Consider the following 19,918-nt stretch of genomic DNA (forward strand, 5'->3'; position numbering starts at 1 on the left):
ACCTAATTATCTGTATCTATATAGCATACCCCCACCCCTCCAAACTTGCCATCGCTCAAATACGTTACCTACTATCTAGTTGTAGAAGCTGTATTCCTCTGTTCTCCTTGAATAACAAGGCAACCAGCGGTTGTCGCTCTAGTCCTGTCTTACTTTGCCTGTTCAGCTCAGCTCAGAGAAGCCACTGTTCCAATCTCAAACAGTTTGTAATCCATATGCAGGCTGAGACATGACGTGACACGCTGATGTGACTCTCCAAATCAGGGCATCGACCTTCCATTCCTGAACGTTGTTGGCTTGTCATTCTAATCGTGGAGACCATTGGTGGCACGTCCAGCGCCGCCCCAGCGCTGACCCTCGGCATCGCAGATGGGACACAAGCACCCGGCAGATTCCCGCGTCATGCTAATAGACCTGACGGATTTCGTTGATCATTTCTGTCGTCGGCGCAAAACTTGCGATTGAAGCTCCCGGGAAACTCTCGAAGATGCCCGCGGCCACGCCGCTATTTGCTGCTTTCGTTGTCCATCTATCCACTCCAGGAACAAGCTGAGGGTCTGGGGGTCAACAGACAACGACGGTCTGGGAACATCGTTGGAATTTGCAGTCGTTCAATCGGCTCACCTGCTCCCCTGCAGCATACAAGCATGATAGAAGGTCTCTGTGGTGCGTATGGATACTGTTGGGAGTCCATGACTGCATATTAAACTCGCTCAGACTGTCTCTGAATCACTTCATGTTGTTCAAGTTGTTGACGCACGTTACACGCCACTCCTTCTGATATTGTAAGCAGAACCAATCATTCTGTTCTCCTCAATCTGAAATCGAAGGAACCGAAGATTGCGGTGCTTGGGAGTCCCACCTCCAGATCATGATAAATCCCATCGTGCTTGCCCTTTGCCAGCTTGTTCCACTGCTCTCGGGATGAAAATCACCAATGCGCCCTCTGTCGGCGCAAACAACGAGGTCATTGTGACGTATACCGCCGAGCCCGGGGACCCCCAGTCGTTCTTTTTCGAGATCGTGGTTCAGAATAGTTGGAGGCAGGATGTCGCAGGCAAACAGGCGTTCTCTGGCAGTGGATCGTTCAGCACCGTGCCAGGCTATGTAGGGTAAGCTCAAGCTTCTTTATTCTTCAGTACTTCAGCTGACAATGCTAGAACACATTATATAGAGGCGTATGATTCGTCGGCGGTAGTGTGAGTGAACACTAGTACTGAGAGTTTGCGCAGAGTTAATCCAGGCGAAACAGCGGAGAGACCACACCATTCGCAACTGGCCCGGCGTATGAAGTTTTAAGCCCTGGGTATGTTTCTATTCTCTGACAAATGTCTCCTAAAGTTTATGAATCATCTTCTGCTAGCTCGCCACCAACAATGGTGTCCACTCCCCTTTCATCGACCGTTGGATCAGTTACTACTTCAAAGCCCACACAGACACAAGGTCAGGTACCTCCGACCAAAACCCAAGGGATCAGCACGAGTGCCATTACAACCAGCGCGGAGCCGATCGGCGCCAACCTGTTCGTGATTTTTGGCATGCCGCTCCTCATTACTAACCAGCCTTTTTTTCAGGAATCTTCCCGGAACTACTGTTGTGGTTGAATCTGCCACCACTACCATCAGCGCCGACAGATCTATTGTGGCTTTAGCTCTTACCACTACGACTGAGAAGGAAGCCGGTGTCGGAGGTACAAGTACCGGAATTCCGTGAGTACTCTGTTTATACTCAAATAAACACATATCTAAATTTCCGTGTAGATCTCTTCCACAAACGCTTTCCCACTCACGACGCAATATCGGCGCGCTTATTGGTGGGACAGTTGCAGGAGTTATTGGATTCGCTCTCCTCCTTGCTTTATGCTGGCGATGGCGTTATCGGAAGCGTCACGCTCAGTTCATGCTTGAAGATGGGACGATTTTTTCGCCAACGGTAGCGCCGTTCCTCGGATTCACGGTCCCGGCCTCCGACGAGAAATCATCTTCTCGCAAAGGATTTGTCCGTCTCAGCGAGTCAAGCTCGGCTATGCCGTCTAGCATGGTTGCCGTTGGCTCTCACACATCGATGACGAGCATGTCCACGATATCGCGGTTCAGCAGCGACACAGGCTCTCTGACCTTGTTGTCACCCGTATCGACCCGCTCGTTGGACTCCCCAGTCATGTTTGCCGCAATGCCTGTGGGCACCCAAATGGAGTGGGTCTTGCGCCCCACAAACGACCCGCCTCCAGGGTACTCTGCCGGCCATGTGTGAACCATCCCCATTGGTTGAACTTGGATACCTAGTCGTGTTACTTGCCATCCTTTTAGCTCCTCTCCTTTCTTGGACCCTGTATTAGCACACCTCGCTATAATTACCATACACGGATGCTTTGCTATTCACAAAATCACAGTTGCACTTCAAGCTCGTGATACTCGAACGAGCTACTAAGATTGCCTACCAGTTGGTTACATAGCAGCCTGAGTTGCAATTGAAAGGCATCCATACTAGTAGGCAAAAAAAACTATGACGATAAATGTGTTGGTGGTGATTGTAATGCACCCATTAGAGCCTCTCGGCCGAGTGCACTGTCAGTCTGTTATCCTGAATCTTTCGTGGGGAGTGGACGACGCGATTGATGGTGAGATTTCGGACAACTATTTTAATTTTTGAGAACGGTGTGACTGTCACATATACGTCGAAACTGTCGAAACTGGCACATTGAACCTCCGAGCCTCGTTCAAGTCCTTCTACTCTTAGCCCGCAGGGAAAGGAAAACAACCGCCCACCTTTCCAGCAATTCCAACTGCCCAGGCTTACGCAATTTCTCCCTCGGTTATCACCGCACTCGGTGATTTACGGGTTCCCAGCCGGTAATCCGAGGCTCGAATGGCGCCCAGCATTCAGAAAAGCCTCCGCTGACGCGTCCGAAATCTCGTTTCCCCACTCCTCGCTCTTTTTCTCACCACAACGTCCCGTGTAATAGTCACCTGTGAAAACTGCCTACAGGGCGGCCGCCCTTGGGCTTTCTGGCTCACGCTCCTTCATTTCTATCCCGTTGACTCGGGAAAACAGCATGGTCGCGGTGCTTGGGGTGCTTGTAGCGTCTCTTGTCGCGGAGAGCGCCCTCTACGGCACTTTTCTGGTCTTGTGTTTCGTCACGGCGTTTCTGCGCTATTCGAGGTATTCGGCATCCGATAGACCAAAGTTCTCTGCTATAGCATGGAACCCAGTGGTTTTGTCCACCGCTGCGCTGCTTGTCGTGTGTACTGCTGTGCGTCTTCACTCACTCTGCCATCTTCCTACCTCACCGTATTGTTCTAGCATTGGGCCATCTCCGTTTTTCGCTTTTTCAAGTCTGTCTCCCGAGCGACAAACGCGCCGAGTACAAGCTTCCTCATATATTTGGAAGAATGCGCGGTCGTTGCGCAAGCTGTCAACAACTTTCTAACGCTGCTCACCATTTGGATCGGAGATGCTGTCTTAGTGCGTGTTCCAAAAGACGAGTGGAGGTTTTCCATTTAACTTGAAAATGCAGATATACCGCTTGTGGGTTATCTGGAATAGGAACCCGCGGATTGTCGTCTTCCCCATCCTTCTCTGGGTCGGAATCATCAGTTTGTCGTTGCCTCCTGCCGCAGCCACCACTCAAGGCGTCCAGTTGTCGGCTGCTTCTTGACCTTCGTGTTCTTTCAGCCCGCTGACAAATTCGGCGAAACATTCCAACGCTATCATGGCTGGTTTACGGCTAATTGGGCACTCACAACCTCGTGAGTTGGCTATGGCATGGGCTATTCAAGTATTGACGTCGCAGGGTAAACATATATTGCACAGGTATATCCAGCTACTCCTACCCAGAATGGCACCTTGAAACCCCACCAAACAGGATTCAGCGCCTGGCGGATTTGGAGTGCTTGTCGCGCCTCAGGGGCAATGGCGGCGAAGCCCTTCATGGTTTGTCAGCTCGAATCTGGTCGAATGTTTATCGACAACTCTTCAGTCGGTTTTGGTTATTTTGGTCGAGAGTGCGGTGTTTTTAGCGTGAGGAACTTAAAAATACTCGTTCTTTGGAACGTACTAACGAGTTATCCTTAGCGCATGGGCGATCTTCTTCGTCATTACCTACCAGACAAGCTCGCCACTCGAAGTCCTTATCGTTGATGTCCAGGGCGTGATCATTGGGAACGTGAACATGCTCATTCACATCCGTGTCGAGCTTGCTTCCCCAGGGTTCCGTGACTCAGACTTAGGCGGGGGGAGCGATGAAACCAGCGGGCGGGAGGTGGTGATGACTAATGACGTGTCGATATTTGGGTTAGATCTTGAGGCGGGTCAGGGTACGGACAGCGCTATCGAGATACAGCTGCAGAGAATTGGACTGCCGGTGGGAGGAAGTAAGGTAAACTCAGGTGGCTGAAGTGGAAAATAAATACCCAAATAATGTACATAGCATATCCAGACACGAATAGCACTGATGTGTTCAAGCACATTGGCAATCGCAATCTGGACCTTCCAGTCCAGTGTTTAGACGACAGAGGTAGCAGGTCCCAGGACCGATACTTGATGCTACTTCAAGAACAAGGTCTGCTATGGATACTATGTAGTCGTGAACTTCAAGTTTGTAGGCTGACTAGATAGTACGAGTCACCCTTCGTTGCAATGCATAGAGTTTTTGGCAGTGAGTTATTTATATGTACAGATGTGGCTGTGCCAACAGCTCTTGTCCAGAACCGTCACTATGAGCAGCTATCCCGTCCCTCCACCAACGTACACGACCCCTCAACTGAAACCATATACCGACGAGACTCCACTTATAGATGTGGAGAGCGCTTCAGAGGCTTCTCCTCTTCTTGTCAGCGGAAGTATTGCGAATCAAATCGAGGTCAATGGGATTCCGGATGACTTTAAGGTCTTTCAACACATTGCTCGGCCTTTTGCAGACTGCTTATCGCACAAGTAGTATGGGACAACGGTGTCAGATAGCGCCCCACAAATTCGCAAGGCCTTCGTTCGCAAGGTTTACAGTATACTGATGATTCAAATTGTGTGTCCTTGGTCGGCCCACACGTTCTTGGACCTGACTTTCCCTGCTTAGTTTGCGACTATTATCATTGCGGGAACCGTGTCGCAGTCGTCCCAAGCGATTGATTGGGTTATGAACCAGTGCGTTCGTTGTGCTGTTGTAGGATTTTGCAGCTAACAAGCGTGTTAGTCTTTGGGCGCTCTTTGTTCCTGCTATACTCGCTCTCGTCAACCTGATCTTGCTTCAATGGAAGCGTCATTTACACCCGCTGAATCTCGTCTTGCTGTCGACATTCACGCTTCTAGAAGGTATGGCTTCCGGGACGACAGCGATTTTATACACACCTTCAGGCAGCGTATGTTGTGGGGATAGCTGTCGCTCACTATGACAATCAAATCATTCTCCAAGCACTGTTTGTTTATCTGCGACTCCCTGTCAAGTCATGATACTGATTATATCCGCAGCGGAATCACCCTAGCTGTATTCCTCGCACTGACTGTTTTCACTTTCCAGAGCAAGGTGAATATTTCATTTGACTCTGCTGGCTTGCTGGCGCTGATAAGAACCCAGTATGATTTCGCAGGATGGGGTATGACATGCGTCGTCGTGTGTTGTTTACTACTCACGATCAATCTCTTGTAGGACCCTTCCTCTTGTCAGCAATCATAGTATTCAGTAAGTCTTATCTACCTCGCCGACTCGTCATAACTAATATGCTCTCAGTTACTACCTCCTTTGTCCACTTGCTGGTGGCGCCATTCACCCACACCACTGACGTCGTCATCACCGTTTGCGGCTGCCTGGTCTTCAGCGCATTCATCGTCTACGACACCTACAATGTCAACAAGCGCCTCTCGCCTGACGAATTCATTGCTGGTGCTGTCAGTCTTTACCTTGAGTAAGTTTTCATGTCCTCTCGCTCACCCGTTACTCACACAGTTTTCTAGTTTCCTCAATCTATGTACGTTTTGCTCATTTCTCCGGTTTGAGCTGATATCAACACATTTCAGTCCTCCGCATTTTGCGCTTGCAGTAGATGGAGATCAGGAAGTTGTTCGGCCGGGCGAAAGGACTGTACATTGTGGCTCATCCTCTGAGAAATGTTCCGATCATTGCTATCTATGACCTGAAGTGAATCTCTATAAATACCGGCCGGGAGTCGTTGGTCTTTGGTTAACATGTCATTTCCATTGTCACCCGAAGTCACTCTCATCATCCTCTCTCACTTACCTTTACCTTCCCTTTCCGCACTTGCGCGCACCTCCCACATTTGGCACGAATTCTTCGAAACCAACGAACTCGAGGTCTACCGCAATGCTGCCATTCGACACTTCGCCATCCCGTCATCCGCTACATTCGACAATATCGAAACCGTTGTCTCTCAGCGAGCATTGGCCGGCTCAACTGACTGGAGGTCGTTTTGCAAGACTCAGCTCTCTATTAAACAGGCATGGCTGGGTAAATCCGCGTCAAGTGTTACCTACCACGCGGCAGCGGGGGAAAGCGTTCATGGCATCAAAGTAGACGAACAGAAGGGTTTTATCGTCGTTACCACGAGTGGGATGGAGCCAGAACTTCGAGTTACGGATATGAACAGCGGCGAGTTGGTTTGGGCTTTGCCAAAGGTGCGTCTTTAGTTTTGGTCAGGCATTATATGTACTGAGCCAAATCCAGGGCTACGTATCCCAGTCCGCCCACTGCGAGTACCACGAAGGACTTATTGTCTTCAATCGCGGAAGCGATCTCGAGGTCTGGAAACTTGTCGAGCAAGAAGGCGACGAACAAGTTTTTGCTGCATCTTCACCTCCTGACGAGGCACAATTTCGTGCGGCAACCACAGCAAATAGTGCCTTTCCCAAGCGCAAATTCACTCCCTGGGCACTGCTGCATCCACCCACTGACACCACAATTTACGCCTTCCATTTGGCCTACCCCACCATTGTGGCTGGCTCGAACACCGACATGTACTTCTGGGATGTTCCGTCTGGGTCGTTCCTCCAGACCATCAACTTTTGGGCGGGCTCCGGCGAGCTCATGTGTCTTGCGCTAAGTGCGGATGGCATCGCGTTTGTTTCCGACACAATTTCCCTCCGTGGATTTTCTCTCGCGACAGGGCTTTGCGTTTTCGACATCCCTTCCACACAATATTCATACGGCGACAATTCCTACACATTTGAAGCGGACGAAAATCAAGCGGGATGGCTTCCAGACGCGATTCTGAAGCCGCAACCTGTTTTACATCGATTAACGCCAGAGATTCCTGGACGACTGGTGGACCAATTTTGGAGTGGTATGTGTCTGTATTATTACCAATGCCTTGTTCATCGCAATTACAGTGCGTCTGTCTGAATGTGGCTCACACTTGGTCGCTCTCTTGTCCAGCTCTCGGGTCATCGTAGTCCCATTCTATCGTCGGGTCATTGATGGAGTCAAATCCTTCCGAGAAATTGCTCTAGATATTCAAGTTGGCTCGCCGCGCGGGACCTCCAGGTACCTCGCTCTTGAGAGCAATAGGATTGGAGTCGCTACAGTGAGTTCCGTCTCATCATTTAGTGTTTCTTCTCTAACTAGTTAATACTACAGATTCAAGGCATTTACGTCCTCTCACTTGACCTTGACTCGTGTAGCGACAACACGATTCCCCCAACAATAGTGGCCACACGCGCTGCTGGCTTCACTGCAGGTATTGCGCTGAATAGCCTGACCTCTTTGCAACTGGGGCCTACGGGCATCTATTTCAACTGGTTCACATGGCCCGATCCTGTGTTCCAGTCGGTTCATGCGCAGGAAGTGGCCCCTGACGAATACAGGGAGGCGGCGTATGTGCAGGCGCTGTCTGATGACCGGATAACCACCCGTGCGTTGTTTCTGGCGCTCTTCGTTCTTTGCTTATGAATCGCAGGTGCAGAAAATGGCGATGAGACCGTGCAGGTGTTCGGGTTTCGTGAGCCAAATCTCTGGAGTTTTTTGTGGGCGTTTTGCTGACTGTGTTTGCTTTTAGCGCATCGGACGTATTCAGCAGCGGCGTATAGCATCAACCTGGCACCGGTATCGCTCACCGAGGAAATCGAGGAGCAGTAATCAAGATGTTACCTCTCAATATTTCGACCTCAGGTTACAGACACTCCTGAAAATCTGTTGTACAGATATATAGGCTAGTTTAGCTTTCAGAACAGCTATATGTATGCAGTATCTGAAGCAAGGTTGAATTATTGCTCTCTACCCGCACCAGATGAACGCTCGCGGCTCGGTCAAAGATCCTAAAATGAGGAACGAAAAGCACGAGGACAAAGAAAGTTGAGGCTGTAAAACTTGAGGTGCGAGTCTCCGTTATGAATTGGTTGTTCCTGTTTAATCGTATTTGTACCAAGCCATGACTGCCCCTCGTTTTCAGATTTATTGACGCTGCAAAGCTGCAGGCCGCCAAGCTTAAGACCGTCTAGGTCGACAAAACCGACGCGCCACTGCGGCCATATGATCTTATTGACCCGACACAGTGCCAAACAACGACCTTGGGACCGAATTGAACGTGGTCGGGCAAGAAAGGAAGAAGTGTCACAGACGGTGTCACCCCACGTGCGCCGACCAACTCTCATCTCAGCCTCTATGGCCAACTCAAATTGCACGTCTGAACTGGATACGGCGGGATATACGTCATGAACCCACAACTCGTACGACCATAAAAGAACATATTTACAATGTCCGACTACACGAAAACCTATCATCCACCCCGATAATTGTTGACCGTCTTGGTGACGACATCCGCTGCCTGCATCACAGCCCTTCGCTGTGCCTCATCTCGGATGCTTGCCACGACGATGCGCTGCTCGTTAAACTTGTCGGGATGGAAACGCAGCAGGATTCGCTTCATTATCACGTCAACCTCCCGGACCGTTTTCAAGCCAGCATGCTGCAACATTGTGAGCAGCTTGCAGAAGGCCAGAACGCCTTCCACCGTCACATCCTCCGGACCACGGGCCGACGCAATGACTGGCCACGGAATACGAGAGAAGGAGCTGGGGTCTTTGGCCGAGAAACAAGTGCTGTCGAAAATGGTGCCCCGTTCCATGTAGCGTTGGAGGATGACGAGGCCGTTTTGCTGCGCGTTGGCCCGCTTGCGGTCTTCAGCTGCCCCTCTACCTCGCGTATAGTCGTATTCCTGCTTCTTGCCACTGTCGCTGGATGAATGGGGCTTCTCCCATTGCTGCCTTGCTTTCTCCTCCTCCTCTTGACGACGGCGATCACTCTCTTGCTGCCGACGACTGCGCTCCCACTGTTCTCTTTCTCGTCGCTGCTGCTCCTGTCGCCGCTCTTCATAGTAGTGGTTGTGTGCCTGTTGCCACAGCCAGTCAAACTCTCGCGCCCGTGCTCGCACTATTCCTCTCAGCGGCGACTCTGTTGGTGGCCCATCACCCAAGCCTGTCGGGAGTCTCTGCGCCCCGTGGAGGTGGCAATACTGAAAGGCGCCAGCCGCCACGCGATTGCGACAGAGGTTGTATTTGAGCGTGAGGCCAGAGCAGCGCCGGTCTTGGGCGTGCTGGTAGCGTTCATTTGACGAGATGTGTGTCGCGCGGGTCCACATACCCTGTCCCTGGTGGCTGCTGCAAAAGCCACCCGAGCAGACAGGGCTGGTGCACTCGCCACTCAGGGAGAAGCCGGCACACGTTTTTGGCGCAGCGAAATCGGTGTTGTAGCGGGCCTTGCCCCGCCTGGAGTACATGGTAGTCGAAGCCAAAGGCACAAATTTCGATTGTGACAAGTCAACAAAGAGAAAGCGTTACAAGGACCTCAAAGGCTGCGATGTCCGAGGCCGACTGAGCAGCCTCGTGGCACCAACTTCCTTTATCTGAATCCCCCAATCGCTCTCCTTATTCTGCGGCTCTCGGGGCCCCAAGGTCATCTTTCTAAGGACCTAATCTTCCACTTCTGTCCGGCCATGTGACCGAGTCATTCAAGATGACCTGAGCATCTTCGAACCTGACGATGTCGCTGCGAGCCTCGAGGTGGACCAAGAAGCTCCCCGGCATTTCTTTTTCGGTGAATATGGTACTTCAAGCTCTTGTTTCAAACACTGTCCCAAGCCGGGCGTGACCATGGACCATCGCCGAGATCATGCTTCGCGCCAGACCGCGCCTCACCATCATCGGCCCAGACCGTGACCGAGCGCATTCTTCTCATTTGCGACAAGCATTGACATGATTCTGACAGATAGCACTGACTTGGCAAGGGAAACGACCACTGCGGCCGCCGTCTTCCGCGCCTGTTTTGGGACGCATCCGCCTCAGGAACCGGAATAGAAGCACAGACTGCAAGAACTGTCCAGTTTGCGTGTCAACGATTCTGACTGGGAGCCGCAATCTTCCGTATATAAGGGATGCTATCGAACTAGCGAAGAATTAGGAGAAAAACGACGCCCAATCACTTCAATGGCAACAAAGCAGACGATAGTCGGCACTACAGAAAGTTGGTGACTTCTTTCTGAATCTAAAACCTTCTCTAAAATATTCCAGAGTTGAAAAATGCTAGCCTTGCCGACATCCAGCTCGCTCAAGAAGCTGAGACGATCCTCGGGTTCTCCTTTCTGAAGGACGCGGTAGTTAACGAGCTTGTGGTGTTCTGGGGCTTCACCTGGCGCGATTTCTCGATGAGTGTTATCCCGGGGACCATCTACACCCTCGCCGCGCTGCGTTCATACGATTCCCTCCCTCCAGCACAAATCGTCGCCCTCTCCCTCGCCCGCTCCGTCCTCTACTTCCTCATCTTCATCTACGCCTTCGACATCGCAAACCAGATCAACGGCCTCGCGGAGGACCGCATCAACAAACCGGACCGGCCGATAGCTTCCGGTCTCGTTTCGCTGCAAGGCGCTTACATACGGTGGTACTTGACGACTGCCGCACTGCTGGTGATGGGGGCGAAGTGGGGAGTGCTCAAATGGGCGGTGATGTGGATTGCGATAACGATTTACACGAGCTGGTGGGGCGGCGACAAGCACTGGACGACGAAGAACCTTCTCTTCATGTCTGTCGGCTCGCTCTCCATCCTGACTGCGGCATGGGGAATCGCCGCCCCAATCACACCTCAAGTCTGGCGCTCGATGCTCCAATTGAGCGCGATGTTTGGGATCGTCGCGAGTGTGCAAGACATGCGCGACGCGGCGGGAGACAAGGTCGCTGGCCGGAAGACACTGCCGATCCTGCTGGGCTCGAATTTCCGCTGGGTCATGGCGAGCATTATTGCTGCCGCACCCGCCGCGGGCTGGAAGCTCCAGTTCATCTACTCCACCCACCGTTTTGTCGGGTACTGTGGCGCTTTGCTGACGCTGGCCATGTTTTATCTGGCTTATCGCGTGCTGGTGGGCAGCTCCAAGGCGTATCACCATGGCACGTATATGGCAAGTCCCATTCGCAAATGCCTGTATCGTCAGCTTACCACCGCCGCAGATCCTCACCTACATTTATTGTGGGTGTGTGACGGTTCCGATGTTGTTCCCTTGAGATTTGCGACAAGGCCGTTGGATGGCGAGTGTCTTTTACTACTATGTAGCTATGGTGCTAAGGTCCTTAGATAGAGCATGACTTTACTTCTACTTCTCTTGCATGTTGAATCGAGGCGTCACGACTGTGTTTTCAGGAATACCGAAGCCTCCAACTACATACACATGTAATTATATACAGTGTAAAACATACATAAGGTTGGCTGTGTATATACACTGTATATAGCTTCCAATCCTGTCACTTGTTTTCTGCTATAATTTGAGTTTAAACATGCTGGCCTATTATAATCTCATAATATAATATGATAATAATGATGTGAAATATTTTATTATAGTATATTATCCTGCTTCAACAAACTTTTGGCATTTTCAACCTTAGTTTTCACTATATTGTTCAGTAACAATATTCTGCAATGCTCTGAAATAGTTGCTCATCCAAATCTGTCTGTCAGATCATGTTTAGAGGAGGCTTTTCAGTCACATATCTGCAGTGATTTGCCTTTTTTTTTTTTTTTTTTTTTTTTTTTTTTGGAAATTGTGACTATATTACAATATTAATAGTATATGATGAGCATGCATATTGGTTGAGGTTTGTCAGGGGAACCCCCCCTTTTGGCCTCTCGGAGACGCGTCCGACTCCGGCCCTCCATCTCACCTGCACAATCACTGATCTGTCAATGCCCTCCCAACAGTCGCCCTGGGACCTTGCCTGCGACGCCGCTCAAGCCTTCTGTGCCCGACAGCGGCAGCTACGGACAAGCAGTATGTAGTCAGCTCCCTAGCAGGCGGACCCTTAGAGTTTCTTCTCTTTGGATCCTCCCCTGCTAGGTCAGCTTCATTTGTATTCACTTACCAATGTTCACGCTTTGGATCCTCCCCTGCTAGGACGGCTTGATCTCAGGCCTCCGGGGTTGCCCTTACAAGGTTGAACATCTTCTCACCCTAGTGGTTGATAGCCCAATATGTATTATATGTAAGTCTTCTTCAACCAACAACAGGCAACAATTAGCCTTATTACGAAAAGGAAGAAGACTATCCCCAGTACATAAACACTATGAGAACAAGAATAGAAGTAGTACTAGTTAGTATAGTATACAAGCTGATTTTATATGAAGTTCATAAGTTTGGGGCTGACATATAAGGTACTATAATAATATATTATAATATATTATACTGGAGCCATAAGAATTATGAAATCATATCGTAATATAACATGATATATACAATAATATAATATTTGTTCCAGCCCCCAGGCATAATATAATTGTAATAATAATAACAATATGGTATAATAATAAATCGTAATATAATAATGGCCAGCATTATAGACTTACATGTTATGACACAAAAGTAGCTATAGTGGCAGAGGATATCATATCCCTGGGTGTTAAGGGTAACAGTGATACTTAAATGCTTAAATAGCAGATTTTAGTGCTGTGCCCATCATGATTCATGGTAGTATAGTAAGTATCCAAACATCCGTCATACTTGGAATAACAATAAAACAAAAGCCTTCAGTATACAGGCTAAGCAGACTTGATTAGTAGGAAACCATATATATGTATACATATAACTGTATATATACAATGATAAGTATAATAAGTATATACCGTATGCCAACTATATGGATACTTATGGGATAGACCATGGCCCACAGTATAAGTATGGTTGAAGCTTCTATTAATAAGCCTTTTAACTTTAGCTTGAAGTGTTGCGTCGACAAAACTCTACCGGTCAACATAGAGAGACACAAAGTGTGTTGCGCTGACAAGACTCAGGCTCTATGTCACGGTTCGGGTCGGGCCGCCAGGCCACGAGGACGCACGGGCCTGCATACCGCTATACTCCTCGACGCTTCCCCATTCTTCCAGCCCCTTCCCTTCATCCCTGCGGCCCTATGCAGCGCCCATCCGATCCGCCCTGGGACCTGGCGCCCATCCGATCCATCCCTAATATCATGGCGTATGAAACCGTACTTACAAGATGTAGTCACTAGGCTAATATCGTCTATTCTCCAGGCGAATACCCATCTTTCGTGCTCCCCAGACCCTCTCGAAGTTGGACCCCCTGACGCCCCGATACGGCCCGAGCCCAACGCTGACAGAATATTAGCCTCCCCCACGAACGCAAGAAGCGCGACAATGTCTACCGAGCACGACAGTACAATGGGCACCCCCGCGAACCAGGGGGACGAGCGTGCCCGATTCATGGCCTTGAGCCATAACGAACAACAGGAGTTCCTGTTCGCCCATCTGTTCCGAACGAATCAGGAGATGGAGCAACTCAAGGCGGAAAACACCGCCCTGGCGAATCGACAAGTGGTCATCGAGGCCGAGCTGTCCCGAGTAAACGGGGAGTACACAGCTGTACAGCAGGGAGTCATGCAGAGCTACGATCTGCTCCACCAAGCCAGAGAAGACTTGGCCCATCGGCCCCACGGAGGGAATACACGAGTAACCGTCTCTCCCCCTAAGGAGTTCACGGGCGACGCCAGCGAAGTAGACACCTTCCTGGCCGATTGCTGGTTGGCTTTCGAAGCCAACGCGAACGTTTACAATGACGAGGTACGGAAGATCTCGTACGCCCTCTCCTACATCAAAGGAGGTAAGGCTTCTCACGAGTGTCACGGATAAATACCTGTACTCTACCTGCAGGTAATTTAGGCTTCAAAACCAATACCTGCATTTGCAGCATCCGTGGGAAACGGGTACCTGTACTCACAGATACGGGTACCTGCACGGGTTATCCACGGGTATTTTGAATAAAATATTAGGATACTGAGGTATATTGACAATATTAAGAGCTTATATAGGATATAGTATCCAGTGATATACTGATATGGATACCACAGGGCATAAGAAGACTGTAGTGACTGGAATATATGGAAGATAATGAAAATTGAGATCTTCAAGAGTCATACCTGTACTCTTGGCATCCGTGGGAAACGGATACCTGTATCCGCGGATGTCAAACCTGCGGATGTTTTCCTGCAGGTACCTGTGCAAACATCCGCGGGTGTTGACACTCGTGCGGAGCTTTAAAAGGAGGAAACGTGGTCACGTGGAAGGAGAACGTCTCCCAAGCCATGAAGCTCCGCACCGCCGAAGCCTATACTATGTATGAAGGCTTCGAGAAAGCCTTCATTGCGGCCTTCCGAGGGGAGGCCCACGCCGAGATCGCGCAGCAGAAAATGGAGACCTTCGTCCAGACCAAGGACATGGACGCGACCAGCTATTTTACAGTACTCAACTCCCTCAACAAAGTCGCGCACTACAACGACGTCAACCTCATTCGCGTCGCCAAGAACTGTATGCTTCGGCAGTACATATAGCTGCATCTATGCAAAAGATGTGGGTACCATCCCAAGGGGGTAATGCAAAAGATGTTATGACAGATGTATTTCATGAATTTCTCACTGGAATCAAGAGATATGACTAATATAAAAATACATATAGGAAGATAAATCACCTTTTCTTTGGGCCGAATATTCGTAATATTATATTTGGGACCTATAAGCCCAGGGACCAAAAAATTCATAATCGATTAAGTAAGGTTGATGTAGCAAGATGCAGTCATCAAAAGCTCTGATGGCAATCAAAAATCGTTCCACATTGATCAACATACCTGGCTGCCATTGATCCCATCACTGATACCTTGATATAGCAGCCACAAACAAGAAAACAGTGTTATTTAATTTAATTTCCAAGCAGTTGCCCTCATCTTTTGCATTACCCCCCTAGGATGCTACCCACATCTTTTGCATAGATGCAGCCATATGAGCTGGCTTCGGGGCATTACAAACACGGTCTACCGAAAGGACACACTCCCCGATACCTACGAGGCCTGGAAGGCAGAGGCTATCAAGCAAGACGGTGCACTCCGCCGCTACCGCATTTTCGACGAAAGCCACAAAGTTAACCACCTGCGGGCCAAAACGCCCCCGACGACGCCTGCTCCCGCCAAGAGTGGGTTCAGCAGCCGCAACCCATTCAACGGTTGGGCCCGAAACGCGGCGATCAGCGCCACCGGACCGACCGTGGCTGCACCCCGAGGAAACGGGGCAACCACGGTCGCCGGACCCGTGGCAGGGCCCGCACCTATGGAGATCGACCGGGCCCAGGCCCCCGCTACGGCCTGCAGCACTCGCTGTTACAACTGCGGCCAAGAAGGACACATCAGCCGGATGTGCCCGAACCGGGCCGCATCGGCCAACCAGATCCGCGCTATCTTCTCGGAGTTTATCAAAAATAACGCGGATAAAGCGGATTTTGGCGATCGTCGCGAGTGAAGCCTACGCCCTCGCCGACGTATACTACAAGTGTCTCTAGTTACAACCCGCATAATCGATATTCTGTGTTGCCAATCCAGAGATACGTGGGACCAGACGTAGAAACCAACCCCGAACAAAAAACCCCGCAATCCGCCGTTTCCACCCGCAAGAAAAGCCCGCACAAAGCCGTATGAGATACCCCCGAGGCCCGCTTGGAAGAATTGGCCAGCGGCCAGCGGCCAGCGCCGAGAGGCTTGTTGCGCAGATTCGAGACCAGCCCGAAAAGGCCCGCTCGAAACTACAACAGTGGATACACCCGGCCCGACGAGCCGAGAACGGGCCCGAACTAGAAGAGTTCATACGAACGGGGTACGCCCCCGACGTAGCCGAAGCTTTGCGACAACTACAAGATGCCCCCCCCTTTCGGAAAAGCGAAGGCACCACAGCCACCCGGGTGGCCGTCACCCTCCAAGGGGTCAACGATCTCCGCGGGTACTCGGTCGACGCCCTCCTCGATAGTGGAGCCACCTCCGAGTTCATACACAAGCGGTTTACGGAGGACTCTCAACTGGAACTCGAGGCCCTGCCGCACCCAGTCCCAGTGTACAACGCCCGACGGGACGATCAACGCCGACGGGGCCACCCGCTTACGGGTCACCATTCAGGACCACTCTGAACTTCTCACGTTTGCCATCACGGACACCGGGGACAGTGACATGATCATCGGGCATCACTGGCTCAAGAAGCACAATCCCGTAATCGACTGGCGTGAAGGGGCGATCGCCTTCACCCGATGCCCGCCCCGAGTGCAAGCGGGCCCGATTGCTGGAACAATGGGACGAAGAGGACAACGAACCCCTGGGCAAAGGGGATCGCCTCTTTGTCACCCGGATATAGGATGAAGGATCAAACGCGCCCGCCCACATCCGGGCCATGCAGAGCATGGCCACCAAGCTGGCCGCCGCCACCTACGCCGCCGAGAAGCCCCGAACCATCGAGGAGAGCGTACTCGCGCACTACCTTGAGGAGTTCAAGGAAGTCTTCGAAAAACAGGACTTCGACAAACTCCCGGAACGGAGGAAATGAGACCATGCCGTCGAACTACACCCGGATGCCGAACCCGTCAAAGGACACTGCATTCCCCTATCAGGAGAAGAACAGAAAGAGCTTGACGCATTCATTAAGGAACACTTGGCAACCGGGCGGATTCGGCCCTCGAAATCCCCATACGCATCCCCGTTCTTCTTCGTCAAGAAGAAGGACGGGAAATTACGGCCCGTACAGGACTACCGGAAGCTGAACGAGATCACTATAAAAAACCGATACCCGATACCACTCATATCGGACATCATGCATAAGTTACGTAACACCCGGTGGTTCACCAAGCTCGATGTGCGTTGGGGGTATAACAACATACGCATAAAAGAAGGCGACAAAGAGAAGGCCGCGTTCGTTACCAACCGGGGCCTATTCGAACCACTCGTGATGTTTTTCGGCCTCACCAACTCTCCGGCTACGTTCCAATCTATGATGAATGAATTGTTTTCCAACCTGATCTCCCAGGGTCGCGTGATCATGTACCTGGACGACATCCTCATATACTCCAGCGACCTCTCCGAACATCGTGCGACGGTGAAAGAGGTCCTACGGATCCTGAAGGACAACCAACTGTATCTGAAACCGGACAAGTGCGACTTCGAGCGGAACGAAGTCGAATACCTCGGTGTGATCGTCGGGAACGGGCAACTCCGCATGGACCCGATCAAGGTCGCTGGCGTGCGCAAATGGCCCCGACCTCGTAATTTGCGGGAGGTGCAAAGCTTCCTGGGGTTCCTCAACTTCTACCGACGATTCATCAAGGACTTCGGCGCATACGCCAAGCCACTCACTCGACTGACCCGAAAAGACAGCCCATGGAAATGGGGACCGGAAGAGGAGGAGGCCTTCCAGACGTTGATAGACCGGGTCACTGACGAACCAGTTCTACACTTCCCTACAGATCACGGAGCATGGCGGGTCGAAGCGGACTCCTCTGACTTCGCCACTGGGGCCGTCCTTTTGCAAGAGCAAGAGGGGAAATGGGTACCGATCGCGTTTCTCTCTCGGGCCATGAACGACACCGAGCGCAACTACGACATCCACGATAAAGAAATGCTCGCCATTATGCGGGCCCTTACCGAATGGCGACATTATCTCCAAAACGGGGGAGAAAAGCCGTTTGAGATCTGGACCGACCACAAGAACCTGGAGTACTTCATGACTGCTAAGAAGCTGAACCGGCGACAGGCACGATGGTCACTCGAACTAAGCGAGTATCACTTTTCCTTGTTACATAAGCCGGGGAAAACAAACGGGTGGGCCGACGTGTTATCCCGAAGAAACGGGTACGACAACGGGAAGGAGGATAACCAGGACATTGTACTTCTACCGGCGGGGCTATTCAAGGAACACGCGATCCGCGCAATGCTCACATTGGAGCATACAGAAGGTGACGGGTTGATGGATTCGATCCGACGGGCTGAACCGGCCACGGAGGAGAAGGTCCTCAAACTCTGGGAAAAGGGAGAACCGGAAGGCTGGGAACAGCACAACGGCTTCAAGACTTGGAACGGACTCGTGTATGTGCCCCCAGCTATGGGACTAAGACATCGGGTGCTATGACAACACCACGATATCCCTATTGTGGGACACCCGGGATGGCATCGAACCCTCGAGCTTACGACCCAGCTGCTATAGCTCCTTCTATGCAAAAGATGTGGACTATTATCCATGGGTGTAATGCAAAAGATGTGGACAACTGCTTCTAAGTCACATTTGTCACATTAGTTAAAAGAGTAATTAATTATTTAAGAGGCTTATAGAGCTTTATTAGTAATGAGATTAGTGCCATTTATATATTGTTTACAATGTGGAACCATTTTTTATAAAGATCAATTGTTTTGATGATTGGATGGTGTTACATCAATGTGACATGTGATTACATCAATTTCCTTGCCCTGTATTACAGACTGTTCCAAACTATAATACGAATCATCGGCCTGAAGAAAAGGTGATTTCTATTGCCATATATGGTATTAGCTTAGTCATATCTATCAATTTGGCTCTTTAATTTAACATTTAATTTTCAGGCTTGTGACTTCTGGACAACTGTCCACATCTTTTGCATTACAGCTGTGGACAATTATCCACATCTTTCCTGAAAGACAGGGTATATGGGGTGTACGACCCGCAACTATTGGTGGCTGTCGATTCAGACTGATTGCCAGGCCTACGTACAGGCCTGCCCGTTGTGCCAACGAACAAAGATATTCCCGAGACGCCCCGTAGGGACCCTGGTCCCGAACAGCGTGCCGACTTCGGGTATGGCAGCGCATATCAATCGATCTGATCGTTCAATTACCCGAGTCCTCCGGATATAATGCAATTCTCGTGATCGTCGACAGACTGGGTAAAGGGATCCGCGTACTCCTGTACACGGGAAACATCTCCGGGGAAGGAGTCGCCCGGCTATATCGTGATCACTTCTGGAAGGATTATGGATTCCCAGAGGAAGTGACTAGCGACCGGGGCCAGCAATTCATTGGGCATTTCATGAGCGACTTGAGCAAATTGCTGGGTATCAAGGTCCGATCTTCATCGGCTTACCACCCGCAGACAGACGGGCAAACAGAGCGCGCGAATATGGAGGTTGAGCAGTACCTTCGAACATTCTGCAACTTCCAGCAGAGTGACTGGTCTGACTGGCTTTCCCTAGCGGAATTCGCTTTCAACGACAAAGTAAACTCCTCGACAGGGTTCTCGCCCTTCTTCCTCACGCTGGGATTTCACCCGAGAAAGGGGTCCGAAGTCCCGCAGGAGGTCCCAACTGAAGCCGCCACAGTGTTTGCCGAGCGAATGAAGGAAGCTCGGGCCGACGCGGCCGAAGCCATGAAGGAGGCCCAAGAAACTATGAAGAAGTATTACGACCGGAAGCACTCCCCGGACCCAAACTACGCCGAAGGGGACAAAGTTTACCTCCAGGGTACGAACCTCACCAGCGATCGGCCCTCGAAAAAACTAGACGACAAAAGATTCAGGCCATTCAAAGTCAAGCGCAAAGTCGGTAAAACATCCTACGAACTGATATTGCCCCCAACTTGGCGCGTGAGCC

The 19,918-nt window shown here is 50.7% G+C and overlaps 4 protein-coding genes across 4 annotated transcripts; all 4 read left to right on the forward strand.

Annotated features, from left to right (window-relative positions):
* Positions 1-924: 924 nt before the first annotated feature.
* Positions 925-2,253, forward strand: MIND_00174900 (uncharacterized protein; the record flags this gene model as incomplete). The annotated part of the gene is made up of 6 exons (XM_037358669.1): positions 925-1,112; positions 1,161-1,199; positions 1,253-1,306; positions 1,364-1,522; positions 1,575-1,709; positions 1,761-2,253. 6 exons carry the CDS (start codon positions 925-927, stop codon positions 2,251-2,253), a joined length of 1,068 nt encoding a protein of 355 aa, XP_037226579.1.
* An 802-nt stretch (positions 2,254-3,055) lies between these two features.
* MIND_00175000 (uncharacterized protein) lies at positions 3,056-4,396 on the forward strand (the record flags this gene model as incomplete). The annotated part of the gene is made up of 8 exons (XM_037358670.1): positions 3,056-3,253; positions 3,304-3,465; positions 3,518-3,596; positions 3,641-3,749; positions 3,794-3,813; positions 3,866-3,933; positions 3,980-4,020; positions 4,075-4,396. The coding sequence occupies 8 exons, from the start codon at positions 3,056-3,058 to the stop codon at positions 4,394-4,396; spliced, it is 999 nt and encodes a 332-aa protein (XP_037226580.1).
* A 294-nt stretch (positions 4,397-4,690) lies between these two features.
* On the forward strand, positions 4,691-6,038 carry MIND_00175100 (uncharacterized protein; the record flags this gene model as incomplete). Its single annotated transcript, XM_037358671.1, has 11 exons — positions 4,691-4,888; positions 4,940-5,023; positions 5,075-5,142; positions 5,192-5,310; positions 5,357-5,414; positions 5,467-5,521; positions 5,573-5,591; positions 5,645-5,677; positions 5,726-5,900; positions 5,950-5,963; positions 6,013-6,038. The coding sequence occupies exons 1-11, from the start codon at positions 4,718-4,720 to the stop codon at positions 6,036-6,038; spliced, it is 822 nt and encodes a 273-aa protein (XP_037226581.1). The 5' UTR covers positions 4,691-4,717.
* Positions 6,039-6,180: 142 nt separating this feature from the next.
* MIND_00175200 (F-box domain-containing protein) lies at positions 6,181-8,083 on the forward strand (the record flags this gene model as incomplete). The annotated part of the gene is made up of 6 exons (XM_037358672.1): positions 6,181-6,627; positions 6,677-7,292; positions 7,339-7,532; positions 7,586-7,859; positions 7,905-7,946; positions 8,004-8,083. The coding sequence occupies 6 exons, from the start codon at positions 6,181-6,183 to the stop codon at positions 8,081-8,083; spliced, it is 1,653 nt and encodes a 550-aa protein (XP_037226582.1).
* Positions 8,084-19,918: the final 11,835 nt, after the last annotated feature.

The sequence above is a fragment of the Mycena indigotica genome, assembly GCF_014461135.1.
Source record: "Mycena indigotica strain 171206Taipei chromosome Unknown Mind.scaff0001, whole genome shotgun sequence".
NCBI classification, from domain to species: domain Eukaryota; kingdom Fungi; phylum Basidiomycota; class Agaricomycetes; order Agaricales; family Mycenaceae; genus Mycena; species Mycena indigotica.